This window comes from Tripterygium wilfordii, chromosome 23 (assembly GCF_013401445.1).
Source record: "Tripterygium wilfordii isolate XIE 37 chromosome 23, ASM1340144v1, whole genome shotgun sequence".
NCBI lineage: Eukaryota > Viridiplantae > Streptophyta > Magnoliopsida > Celastrales > Celastraceae > Tripterygium > Tripterygium wilfordii.
Window position 1 is genome coordinate 3,211,044 of NC_052254.1, and position 14,304 is coordinate 3,225,347.

General features: G+C 34.7%; 1 protein-coding gene across 1 annotated transcript; it reads left to right on the forward strand.

Annotated features, from left to right (window-relative positions):
* Positions 1-9,395: 9,395 nt before the first annotated feature.
* LOC119992674 (transcription factor JUNGBRUNNEN 1-like) lies at positions 9,396-10,863 on the forward strand. Its single transcript, XM_038839470.1, has 2 exons — positions 9,396-10,526; positions 10,807-10,863. The coding sequence occupies exons 1-2, from the start codon at positions 9,396-9,398 to the stop codon at positions 10,861-10,863; spliced, it is 1,188 nt and encodes a 395-aa protein (XP_038695398.1).
* The last annotated feature ends 3,441 nt before the right edge of the window (positions 10,864-14,304 follow it).

Sequence of the window (14,304 nt, forward strand, 5' to 3'; positions counted from 1 at the left end):
AGGGTTTAGGAAGTAAGGAAGTAGGGTTTAGGGTTTATATATTAAAGTATTAAGGTTTAGGGTTTAGGGACCCCAAACCCTAAACCCTAAATATATTATATATATATATATATATGATATATGATATATGATATATGATATATCTATATAAATATATATTTATTTATTAAAGTATTAAGGTTTAGGGTATAGGGTTTAGGGACCTTAAACCCTAAATTTATCATATGATATATATGATATATCTATATAAACATATATATTTATTAAAGGGATATTTTCGGGTCGGGTTCGGGGCCGGGTATGGCATTACCATACCTTACCCGTCCCCACAACACCTCATTCGGGCGACACCCGAACCCGAAATTTCGGGTCCCCGACCCTAAATTTCGAGTCAGGTCCCCACGGGTCAAATTGCCATCCCTAGGCTTAAGTGGCATAATCGTGATTCTTATAAAATCTCGACAGATTTTCGTCTTCTTTGCATGTAAAATTCCCGGGTTTTTTTGAAAAATAACCCTCGCTTATAAACAATTTGTAAATCGAACCCTTCTTTTCAAAACACTTAAATATAACCCTTTTGACAAAGAAAAAGACATTCATATCCTTTCACATCTTTTCATGCACCACCTCTCTCTTAAACGCTAAAAATGGTTTTCCCTCCCAAAAACACTTCTCTCCCTCTGCGAAACCACTCTCTCTCTCCTTTAAACCCAGTAAAACCGCCCATGTATACCTCTTTCATTCAAAATTTGTCACAGATCTAGTGAAATCCATAAGCCAAAGTTCAAATCTTCAAGGTTGAAGTATCGGGACGTCTAAGCTCGGTAAGCTGCCATAGCGACGTCGTCGAAGACGCAAACGAGCCTAAAGTCGGCAGCGCAATCTCCGTATTCGTTCCCCTAGAACATATAAGTGCTCACCGTGGTCGCTACGTGTCCAACCCTTCGTCTCCTACTTCAGCGAGTCTGTATTTCACCATACAACATCTTGTGCTAAAACATCTTGTCATTTAAGTCGAGAAGGAAGATAGCACCAAACTAAGGTTAGTGTAGTGCATTTTATGAGTTAATATACTAGTACAAATATTTCGTTGATAAATGATTTTTCGTTGATGTGAGACAAATTTTTCGTTGGTTACTTCGTTAGTTTTCGTTTAACTCAGGCAATTTTTCGTTGATAAAACATTTATATGGTTGATAATATAACGATTTCAATAAAGTGGGTTTCTCACCCAACAACTTTAACCATGGCTAGATGTATAGTGCAGAAGATGTTCGACCAATCGTAAATGGCAGAAAGTTTACACTTACACTTCACCATTCTGTTAGTGTAATAAAAACTCCAGTAAATATATTTCGTTGCTAAACTTGTATATTTTCGTTGCTAAACGTGTATATTTTGGTTGCTAAACGTGTGTAATCTCGTTGCTAAATGACTGTATTCTCGTTGATGTCGACAGCTTTTTTAGTTGATAACTGTTTTACTTTTCTTATATCATACCAATTGCAGGTATTTCGTTGATAACTGTTTAACTTTTCGTTGATAACTGTTTAACTTTTCGTTGCTAAACGTGTATAATTTGTGCCTGTTTCATTGACAAATTGCATGTGTTTGGTTTTTAATAGTTCAGATGCAAGTTTTGGTTGATAACCCTGTTACTTTTCGTTGAATTTTTTGGTTGAATACTCACTTATTTTGTGATTCAGAAATGGAAGAGGTTAGCATATTGGTTCGTTATTGTGGGTTTTGGGAAAAGGTTGGTCTCAGTTATGCATATAAGGGTGGGAAGAGTAAGGGCATGATCATTCCAAATGACATTTCCTACAACCAATTATTGGATATGGTGTATGAATTGACCAATATCGATCGTCGGATACATAACAGCCAATTGAAGTATATTTTCAATGTCCATGGTCCAACTGAACCTGTTGAGATTGAAGGTGACAGGGATGTTCATTTTTTTATACGACGCAACAGCGATAAGAACATACCTGGGACATCTCTATGCATTTCAAACACTGATAGAGAGGTATATGATGATGATACTGAGGTAAATTTTGAGTTAAATGATGATCGATATGATATTGTAGATACATAATTGTTTGAAGAACCTGACATAGTTGGATTCAGCCGGAACATTGATGATTGTAACGAACCTCAGATAAATATATCAGAAGTTAACGCCAATGATCATACAACTGCCCAGGAAAATTTTTCTTCTGAGGGTAATGCTGGATTTGCCGGTTCTAATTCAATTGGTGCGTCACAAAGTTGTGGTAATATGATCTCACCTGTTGTACATGATGATTCATATGCTGTTTTGAAAGTCGGAGAAATATTTCCAGACAAAAAGAGCTTGTTTAAAAAGCTATGTATGCATGCGCTTCATTTGCACTTCGAATTCAAAGTGGCAAAATCGACAAAAAGTCTTTTTGTTGTTCGATGCAAAGTAAGTGAATGCAAGTGGTGGCTTCGAGTAACAAGAGTTGAGGACACTTGTTTTTTCGTCATAAAGGTATATCGTGACGAACATTTGTCTTCTTCTTGTTTTGAATTTCATGAAGCTCGTCAAGCAACAGGTTGGGTTGTGGGGGAATGCATTAAGTCTAAATATGAGGGGGTTAGTTGCATTTATAGACCAAATGACATTGTCAAGGATTTTCAGAGAGTGCATGGAGTTTCAATCACTTATGGGAAAACTTGGAGGGCTAGAGAAAGTGCCCTACATTCATTACATGGTACGCCAGAACAATCTTTTGCTGAACTTCCCTCTTTTTTTGCACAATTGGAATCAAACAATCCAGGAACGGTTACACATATTGAGTTGGATTCTATCAATCGATTCAAATACTGTTTCATGGCCATTGGACCATCATTAAGAGGTTTTCGTACTTGTATAAGACCTGTAATTTGTGTTGATGGAACTCATTTGAAAGGTAAGTATCTTGGAACATTATTTGTTGCCACATGTTTGGATGGAAACAACCAGGTTTATCCTTTGGCTTTTGGAGTAGGGGATTCAGAAAATGATGATGCGTGGACATGGTTCTTTGAAAAATTGAATGGAGCTATTGGAAGCATGGATTCACTTGTTTTTATATCGGACAGGAATGCAAGTATTGAAAAAAGTTTTCGGAGAGTTTTTCCAGAGGCCATACATGGTGTTTGCATGTATCACCTTGGTCAGAATTTGAAGTCCAAAAAGTTTAGTGATTCCGTCATCCCTGTATTCTACAAGGCAGCAAAGTCATACAATAAGGTAGAGTTTCACCATATCATGAATCAAATACTCAGATTCGATGCAGGTAATGTTTTCAAGTATTTAAGTGAAGCTGGTTTTGAGAAATGGTCTAGGGCTTATTTTCCTGGACAACGGTATAACATCATGACAACAAATATTGTTGAATGCTTAAATGGAATATTGAGGGATGCTCGAACCTTACCTATTACGAAGTTGATGGATCATCTGCAATCTTTATTACAACGATGGTTTCATGAGAGACGATCAATAACTCTTGAAATGAAAGGTGAACTTACTGACTATTACGATAAAGTTGCAGAAGAAAGAAGGAACAAGTATTTAAAGTAATTTAATTCTCGTTGATAACCTTGAGAAATTTCGTTGATGAATTGTTTATGTCGTTTAGAATTTAGTTATTTTGGTTGATAAAACTTTGAGAATTTTCGTTGATGATTTAAATATTTCGTTTAGAATTTTGTTGTTGTAGTGGATAAAATGTATCGTTGATAACTTTGATGATTTTGGTTGATGATTTATATATTTCGTTGAGAATTTTGTTATTTTCGTTGACTAAATGTTTCGTTGATAACTATTTTTTTCTCGTTGACTCCTACAATTTTATCGTTGATAATTAAAAATTTGAAATTTTTCAGGGCTAGGGTCATGACTGTGTAGCCTATTAGTATAAATATTTTTCTTGTTAAAGATGATGATGATGGAGGACAAGTGGATTTGGCCAGCAAGACTTGCTCCTGCAGAGTTTTTGATATTGACCATATACCTTGCTTCCACGCTTTTGCAGCATGTAGAGTTAGAAAATTACCAATAATTTCATTGTGTTCGCAATATTATCGTACTGACAGGCTGCTACTGGCATACGCAGAACCAATCAACCCTGTTTTGAACACAGACACTAATGTTCTGACCGAGGAAGTGAGGCTTGTCTTACCTCCAGAAACCAGGAGAAAAAGTGGACGGCCAAAGAAACGTCGAATTCCATCATCCGGTGAGCAAATACAAAAAAGAAAATGCAGTCGTTGCAAACAAGACGGTCACAACCGTCAAACTTGTAGTGAGCCCATTTGTGTACACCCTAGCACGTCAGCACAATGAGAGTTATGATTGAACTTGGTAATTGGTTTTTATTTGTTAGGCTATCTCATGTTTCGTTGATAACTATTATGCGTAACGTTGATAAGTCTTACTGTTTCCGTTGGTAGTTATGTTACGGTCCATAGTTTTTCGTTGATAACTATTATTCGTAACGTTGATAAGTCTTACTGTTTCCGTTGGTAGTTATGTTATGGTCCATAGTTTTTCGTTGATAACTATTACTTGTAACGTTGATTACTCAAACTGTCTTCGTTGGTAAATATAGAATATCATATATATAAATGAAATAATTACAGTTGTATATATTAAATAAACATAATATGTTAATGAAATAAAAATTACATTCTCATCATGCCCATTTTCCATGTCTCGACTGCAAATTTTTTCCTGATAAATCCCATGTCCTCAGGTTTCAAAATGGTCACGTCCTTATCGGCTGAGAGAATCTCTATGAATTTTATACAGAACATGCCGCAGTCCGAACTGAACGAAAAGCAAGCGAAATTAGGTCAATTATTTATTAGAAGAATATTTATTAAAGGAATATAAAACCTTACCCATTTTGTTGTTGAGGAACTTCAGGTTGACGCTCTATGGTCCATGGAGATTCATTGTCGATGACGTTGGCCCGCTTCAGCATCTTGGGGATCAATGTTGCAATGGATTTCATTTCATTAATAAATGTCTCCTGTCTGGTGTGCTTGATAAGTGAATCATAACAAATCATCCTTTTTTCTTGAAGGTCTATCATACCAGCAGCCCAATGATCAGCAGTTATATTAATTGGGAAATAAACCCTATCCAAATTGGACCAAGAGACCATATTTTCCTTAGATCCGTCAACAAAATACAGTAGAAGATCATCACGGTCCCAATGTGTAGGCTCATTGTTCTCTTCGTGCAATTTGTAACGGATGTTGAGATATGTCCGGAAAAAAAATTATATTGAATTGTCAACGAAAAAATATTTATGTTATCAACGAAAAAGTGTATCTTATAAACGAAAAGTGTAATATAAATGTCAACCTAAACATAGATAAAATCAACGAGAATTAAAATACTTACATGAAAAGGTATATCCATAATCGCACATTTTTGTCTGAAAATATCAGTATTCTCAAACATTCTTTTACGAATTAACTCGAATGCAACGTCAAGATGCTACAAAACATATTTATATCATTATAAGAAATAAAGTAAGTTTATCAACCATAAACACCAAAACAAATACAGTTATCAACCAAATCTATATGCATATATCAACCTATAATTCATTCACGAATAACGACAACCATTGGATATCAACCTAAATAGAAGCAGTAGTTAACGTAAAAGTAATTCAGTTATAAACATAATTTAAAAACTTTCATTAACATAATAACTAATGTATAAATTTCTATATCATTAACTGAAAACGTAATATACAAATTAAGAGTTATAAGTGCGTACCGTATCTAATAGCCACTTGCTTTGGTCGATGATTGTATCAAACCAATCCTTTTTTGCATCAATTATTTTTAGATCAATTGTCTTATCATGATTGATGAGATTCTTATAGAATTCATCCATTTCAACTTCCCATTCGTTAGGATACTCTAAAATAGGATTGAACTCTGGGAGGATCTTTCTCTTCTTCTTGGAAGGGTCAGTATATGGTGACACTTGGTACGGACCCCTCTTCTTCAATATTTTGCTCTGATACTGTTGATCTTCTGTTGCAAGCTTTGCCAACAAATGTAATTTATTCGCATCAGTATCATCCTCCTCATTAGCAATTGAACTACCCCCATCAACCATCTCTTCGACTGAGGCATCAACCAGTTCATCAGGTTGATCAACCTTAACTTCAGAGATACCAACCATAAATTCATTGGTATCAACCTTATCTGAAGTCGTTGCAACCGTGTTGTCAACCATAAACGTAAGGTTATCAACCTTAAGTTCACTGTTATCAACTTCAAACTGGTAATTATCAACTTTATCATCAACCTTGATATCAACACTGTGAGCCTTCTCAATTGCTACAGAAGGATTATCAAGATGACGATCATCATCATCAACAATCTCATCGACATGGGGGGCAACATAAAATCTATTTGCATCATCATCATCATCGGTTGTTTCAGTTGGCAACTGATCCACCTTTTCAATAATATCGTTAATAACTTTATCGAAAACTTCTTTGGATTCAGTTGCCAAGTGATCGTCCCCCTCGATGGATGTTATATCACCCTTCTCCAGGTGCCCAATTCCACCTGCTCAGCTCCAACTTCATCTTTATCAGCATTTAAAGAAGGCTTTTTCTTCATTGAAGCCTTCTTTCTCCTGAAAATCAGCTCTTCCAAACCCACTTTTTTCTTCTTCTCCAACTCTTGTAACTCTGATATTTCTTTGGCTGCCTTCAGCATTAAACGTGAGCTCCTTCTCAGAGTATTTTTCTTTACATGCTTCCCCTTTTTTATCGCCCTCATCTTCACAATCTTCCTCTTAATCCCCACCTTTTCTTCCTTTTCCTCAACTTTATCATGTGCAATTTTCTTTTCTTCTTCTTTTTTGCTCAACTTCTGAGCATATTTTAGGCCCACAATCTCGTGCTCAATAGAACTGAGTCTCACTGAGATATCATTTATCTTCCCATCCAGTTTATTTTCTAATGCAGCAAGAGTATCCTTGACCAATTCCCTGATCAACGAACTCACAAGCAATCTCATCTCAAATGTATCATCTGACTTTTTAACTGAACTGACATCAGAGTCAGCTCCAGGGTTCTGAATGGGTTGCTTGGCTTTCTTTGCATTCTTTAACAAGACACCTACATTTCCTTCACAATTAAATGTATAGTCTTGCTCACTTTCTGAGTGTGTGTTGACCATTTCAAAGACTGTAACCTGAAGATGAAACAATAATATAAATTAAAACATCTAAATTATATTATCAATGTAAATAAATAAAATACCAACGTAAATATATACAATACCAACGTAAATATATACAATACCAACGTAAAATTATACAATACCAACGTAAATAAACAAAATATCAACGTAAATAAATAAAATATCAACGTAAATATATACAATACCAACGTAAATATATACAATACCAACGTAAAATTATACAATACCAATGTAAATAAATAAAATATCAACGTAAATATATACAATACCAACGTAAAATTCTCAATAACAAATAAAACATCTAAATTGTAAATCATCAAACTAAACATTTTCATTATAAACCAGAAAAATATAATTACCTCATCCGCCTCCAATATATCGTTGACAGTCTTCGACTTTGGTGCCTTAATTGATTACCATTTCAACATTCTAGGCAACAAATTCAGATCAACACAGTCTGCAAAATTTACTGCAATACTGGGAATAACCTCATATACCCATAGTTGGAAAGCCCAAGGAAAGCCCAGTAGATTGTACCATTCATAATCATTCTGCTTGGCCTTAAATTTGTCAGACCTTCCAACAAAACAATTAGTCAGGGACTGTATTGTCTTCTTGTAGGACAAAGTCCCCCATGGGTACTTGTTGAACTCATCAACATAATCAACCAGATTCAAGAAATCAACATCAATCAACAGCTTCACGTCTCTACCTAAAAGTACATACTCAACAAAATATACAAGTGCCAACTTAAATACATCTTCTGGATCTTGGCACTGCATAAAAGTCCTTCGTAACTCTTGGCATGAAATATGATAGCTTCTATTGAAATACTTATTCTGCAAGCCCACTTATTCTGCAAGCTCACCCTAGATTCACCAGACTTCTCCATCTCTTTCAAATATAATGAGATGTTTGATAGGGAGTGACACCTCAGTCCAGTTATGAGGCTAAATTCCCTTATTGAAAAACTAGATTCTCTTCCACCAATCAAAAACACCAACTTCCTTTTCTTTTCATCCTCTTTTGATTGTACTTGCCGAAAGAGAAGTTGGTGTACAATCTGTGGAGCCCATTTAATGTTTTTCAGTTGTAAGAAAGTACCAAAATAGGTTCCCCTAAACAAAGTCAGCTGATCTTCGCTCAGCTTACTCTTGATATCGCTTATTGTTTCATATAACTTTGAAAAAGAAAGAACTTTGGCATCAAATCTCTCATTGATGAGAATCTTGTACGCCATTTTATATCAAATCTGCATGTATATGAAAGGTGTAAAATAAGTTTATCAAACATAAACACAAAACCAAAACAGTTATCAACTAAATATATATGTATTTATCAACGAAAAAGTAATACAGTTCTCAACGAAAAAGTAATACAGTTCCCAACGAAAAAGAAATAAAGTTATCAACCAAAAAGTAATACAGTTATCAACCAAAAAGTAATACAGTTATCAACCTAAAAGTACTAAAGTTATCAAGCTAAATAAAAGCAGTTATCAACGAAAAAGGTACAAACTTTCATGAATAGTACAACAACTTTTTACGTGTACTGCAAAACTGATAACAACCAACATGCACGCCTTTACCAACGAAACCCAACACCCTATAACATCTTCCAAAAATCTCATACATATGAACGAATATTCAAACACCGTAAATCCATGAAATGAAACTAACCTTAGAGTCGCGTTTTTTGTTGTTGTTGTTCGTTCGTAAAAAACTAGAAGAAATTCCAACAAATATTATTCTCGGAAGAACGAAGAAGTTGAAGGAAGAAGATACAGATGTGAGAGAATTTTTTATCTTGCTCGTGTGTGAATAAACGAAGAAGAAGATGAAAGGACGGATTTTACGCAATTCGAGACGGTTACTGTTGACTTTCAGCATTTTGAACCGTGCAATGGGGAATTTTGTATTTTCCTTTATCAAAAGGGTTCTATTTAAGTATTTTGAAAAGATGGGTTAGATTTAAAAAATGTTTATTACCAAGGGTTATTTTACAAAAAAAACCCAAAATTCCCTTATAAAAGGCCGGGACCTGAACACCGCCTTACCACAAATTACTGAGACTGGACAGAAATCCTAATTTCTTTCCTTGATTTCTACGAAACCCCACGAGGGATTCTTCTTGTTTGCGTTTCAATGGAGATTACAGAGTCTAGGGATTCAATGCCATTCTTGCTACCTGGTCTTCGCTTCCATCCAACTCGGCAGGAGCTCGCGCTCTATCTCGAACGTAAGATCGCCGGCCTTACCCTCCTCCCTCCGAATATGAACGGAATCTTCGACGATTGCAACGATGTTTACGGTGACGAGAACGGCAAAAACGAACCGTGGAATGTGTTCGGTGAAAGTACTGAGAGAGATTATTTCTTCGTCTTTACGTATTTGAAGAATGTCAGTCATAAGTCTAAGAGGATTAATAGGAAAGCCGGTATTGGGACTTGGCATGGCAGGACAGCACCTAGTAATGTGATTGATTGTGATGGGAAATTGATTGCGTTTAACAGGTATTTTACTTTTGATGTGAAGGGATCGGGAGGAGCCGCTGATGCCTCGGGAATCGAGCACGGTCACTGGACTATGCACGAGTTTTCTCTTCCTGATAGACAATCCCCGGGTGATTTGGTACTCTGCGTTATTGGGTGTAACAAGATGATATCGATCGCCGATGAACCTAATTCATCAATTAAGTTTGCCAAACACTTTTCTGTGGATGATCAATGCAATGCCAGTGCCAGTACTTCTTCTGGTCCATATTCCAACTTGGGTTTGTTGTCTAAGAAGAGGAGAATTCATGAACAAAATCAAGAAACTTCAAGAAAGCGAGCATGCAATTCCGGCTACAGCTCCTCTTCTATTCATTATACTGAGGGCGTTTATCAATATTCCACAACTGCAAACTGTTCCCAGAATCAGAATCTCTTACCGATGTCACACAATGGCGGTTTCATGGAGAGTTCACAGAGTGTTTTTGAACAACAACAACAACAACCAATGGTAATGCATCCATTCTTCTCTGGCTTTGAGGATGGTTATGGTGACTATTTTCTGGATCCGATTTTCCAGCAGATGTTACAAAGCAATGATGGTGTTCATGAGGGTTCACACGTACCGATAACGATGCAATCCCCTTCAGATTATTCACTACTCACAGAGCAAAACCCATTCTTCTCTGGCTTTGAGGATAATCCACAGGATTCTACTGAATTCTCCATCTCAGCAGAAGCAGCAGAAAAGGGAGAAGGGGAGGGGCATCAGCTACTGACTAAGGTGTTTGAATGATTTAATGGTTAAGAAATTTAAGTCTCAAACAAAATGTCGTATTTTTCTCACAATCTGAAGTTGGGATGAATTAGAGTATTTGTTGTTCTTTATTGGTTCTGCTCAACCTTACAGATCAAGGGTATTATATATCTCTAGGAATTTTTGAATTTTGATCATGATGTTAGGGATTTTATTTAATGAAGCAGATCAACAGTTTTGTCTTCCAGTCTCTTAATAATTACTTTAATGGATTTTTGTGCACATATGCTGTTTGTTTTTTCTGCAGTTGATCTATATGTTAAATTACAGTTACAGCTCTCAAGTATCCCCCAACATTCACTAGTATTATTATTATTATTATTTATAAATAAAATAAATTATTTAAATAAAACATGCCATTCAAGCCTTCAAAAATTAAAGGATTCAACCTTCAAAAATTGTTGTCTTGGATTGGTTTTAATAACACTCATAAGTAAGCAGAATTGGGCTTCGAAGAAAATTAAGCAGAATTGGGCTACATTCTCAGCTCAGGCCCATCTAATGGTGCTTGAGTTGGAATCACTATATCACAAAAGCTTGCTATATGCTATATAATCTTTGTCATGTATTCCTGGACTTGAGTGCAATCTTTAAAAGCAGCAGTTGACAAAGCTGAAAAAAAAATGCCAAATTTAAGTTATATGTCAGCCCGGCCCAAGACCCGATTCATCTTGGTCCAGGTCGAGCTTGGGTTGCTATTTTCGTGTCAAGTCCGACTTGAAATCCGAATAGTCATTCCGAATATGGGTCTTATATTTTCGGCCCGGCCAGATGGAGACCCCTATTCATTGACCCCATAAATCAAAAGGTGAAAAGGTGATTGCTTTCCATCTCAAAAGTTACAATAAAGAGAGAATGCTTCTCTTTTGGTGCCTTTACTTAGCGGCCTAGGCCATCTTAACAAACCAAAGTCACTATTTTGATTATTTTTCATAATAAGAAGATAACCACCAATCAATACAAACCAAAAAAATCTTATCACAACCCTCATTTTATCTTGGCCCAAAACACTAAATTGCATAGGGTTCTTGTTACAACTTTTGAAGAAAAATTAGCAATAAAAGTTAGAAAAAAAAAGGACCCTTTTTGGTGGGCCCAAACAAAACAAATTGTTTCTTTGCCTTTTGGTGTTTAGAGATGGGAGTTTTTTTAAACTAATAAAGAGGCCCCCTCCCCTCCTTTAGCCCAAAAAAGCAGACATAAAAAATTGAGAATGAGATTGCTCTCACAAATCTAAAACCAAGCTGTTGAGATCTTTCTCTTGCTTCCTCCAAGCTTTGTGGGTCCCCAATGACATCTACATAAGAAACATGTTGTTCTAAAACTTTAATGATGAACATTATTTGCACCTCGTTTTTTATTAAGTACATCCGATTTTAATGTGTTTTTAAATGGTTAATGGGATGTATTTAGTAAAAAACGAGATGCAAATAATGTTCATCAACTTTAATAACCCTATCCACACAATTATGTTGCAACCCATGTTTACTGGTTTTATATGGTTTTGCCTTTGCCTACCTACCTACACACTCTCTTATTTGTGCTTCACATTAAGGGAAAAAAAAAATAATTCTTATTTGTGCTTTTTTCACATGAGTATGGCCAATATTATGTTTCATTTTGGTTGTAAGGTCAAATTTCTTATAGAATTATTAGGGATTTGAACTTTAGGTTATTTTGGAGTTGATGTAATATATAAGTGTTATTTAATCAAAAATGTTAGGGATAATCTCAGTAATAAATCTTGTCCATTGATTGATGTAAGTGTAAGGGACCACAAAATATGATGATTTAACCAAAGAGTAACACATCCACTAATGGGACGATTGAGATGTCTATAACTTCTGTTATTTAATTCTCTTTGGCACAAACACTCTCACTTTCATTAATTTCTCATAATTTTTTTTCCTTCCCTCCCATAGGTAGCCTACCCCTCAAACCCTTTAATTGCTCATCACTTGTTGTTTCTAAATCTACAAAAAATTAAATGCGCAAGTCAACAAATAAATCAAGTTGTAATTAAAAAAAATATATATACATATACATATACAATATGGTCCCTTAGATCTACACAATTTATATAATGCAAGAACCTTATAAGTACGGGATGTTATTTAAATATTTTATTTATTAAGTATTTTTGAATTTATATGATAGTTTCGTTATTTAAATTTAAATGTTACAATAAGTTACTATTTTTTTTTATTCTACTAAACTTTCTTTTAGAGAAGAAAATTTAAATTAAACAGCAAAATATTACAAGGTCCTAAGTTTGTCCCTCCTAATCATGGAATCAATTTCCGACGGACAATTTGACAACCAAATAGACATATAATTACCATGTTTAGCCATTCTCGCAAATGAGATTGTATTTTGACATTAAAAATTACGGAAATTTGTAGGTCATATTTTGTTAATTAATTAATTTTTTTATTTGTTTTAAAAGTAATAGACAATAACATGGCTTCTTACCAAATTGAACATCAAGACATTTAGACATCAACTTGTTGATTGAAACATTGTTTTTTTATTTGGACAATATGTACACCTTGTCCAATCATACCACTTCACTTTTATAGATCTTCTTGTTAATTGCAATTAAATAAATACACGAATAATAATATATTTCAATATGGATTAGTCATATGTGTGACTAATATTCGATTTCAATCGGAAACATAATTCTCTACATGGTATTTCAAAATTTTGATTGAAGAGTAGTACTATTACTATATAATAAAAAATAAAAACAAATGGGCCTTTATTTCTGTTTGTTTGTAAAAAAAGGAGGTTTGGGTGGGCCCACTGAGGCCCAAAGAGAAAAACTGGCAAAGAACATTAAAGGCGGCGTAAAAAGCGAAGGGGGCACCCGCAGTTTATTGTTAATTTATTTTTGTCTATCTTTTTGGACAATTTTTGTGGGATTGGGACCCACAGTGGACCTTTTTGCTTTTTCCCCGCTGTATCCGTCTTTCTCACGTCAGCTTCATCCTTAGCCACTACATCTCTTGGTCATTAAATCACTTCTCTGCTGACTGGGATGCCAGCTGGCACCATACCTAAAAGGATTAAAAAAAAATACATTATTTGGAGATAAATAAAAAAATTTTGGATTAAAAATTAAGGATAAAACATATTAATGTCAAAAAAAAAAAAATCAAGAATCCTCCTCCGAAAACATTACAAGAAAATAAAATTGCTACACCAAGAATAAAAAAAAAAGACTCAATACAATAGTAACATCTGCAACAACTCACAAAGTAGATAGATGATTATTTCTTAGAATCAAGCAACGAGTTTGAAGCAACAAACTTTATACTGTGTTGAATTGTCGTGAAAACTCCCATAACAAGATTGGGAGAGTATATACATTGAAGTTTTGGGACATTTTTATTTACTTCTTGATCAAACATTTTTATCTGAATAAGGGATTGTTGAAAATAAATTTGATTTATTATTTATTTTAAGAGATTTTAGAAAAATGATAAAAATCTCTATAGTTGATATCCTTATCCAGTTGCTGAGTTCGATGGACAAATTCAATGATTTTGTGGACTTCACATGTCTCATATAATACACTTAAAATTAGTGCATACAACTCAATAGCTGGAATATTAAGTCCTCTAATCCCTATCAATTGAGAGACTTTTTGATTGGAGTTTCATGGAATAATATTTAAAAAGGAATAAAGCATGTGATTTAAATACGTTAAATAAATATATATTAAATGTGTAGTGTTATCTCA

Bases quoted from the DNA above. Each gene is read 5' to 3' on its own strand.
- LOC119992674 (XM_038839470.1), top strand. From the start codon at position 9,396: ATGGAGATTACAGAGTCTAGGGATTCAATGCCATTCTTGCTACCTGGT. The intron at 10,527-10,806 runs GTGTTTGAATGA...TTTTTTCTGCAG, and splicing joins GGCATCAGCTACTGACTAAG to TTGATCTATATGTTAAATTA.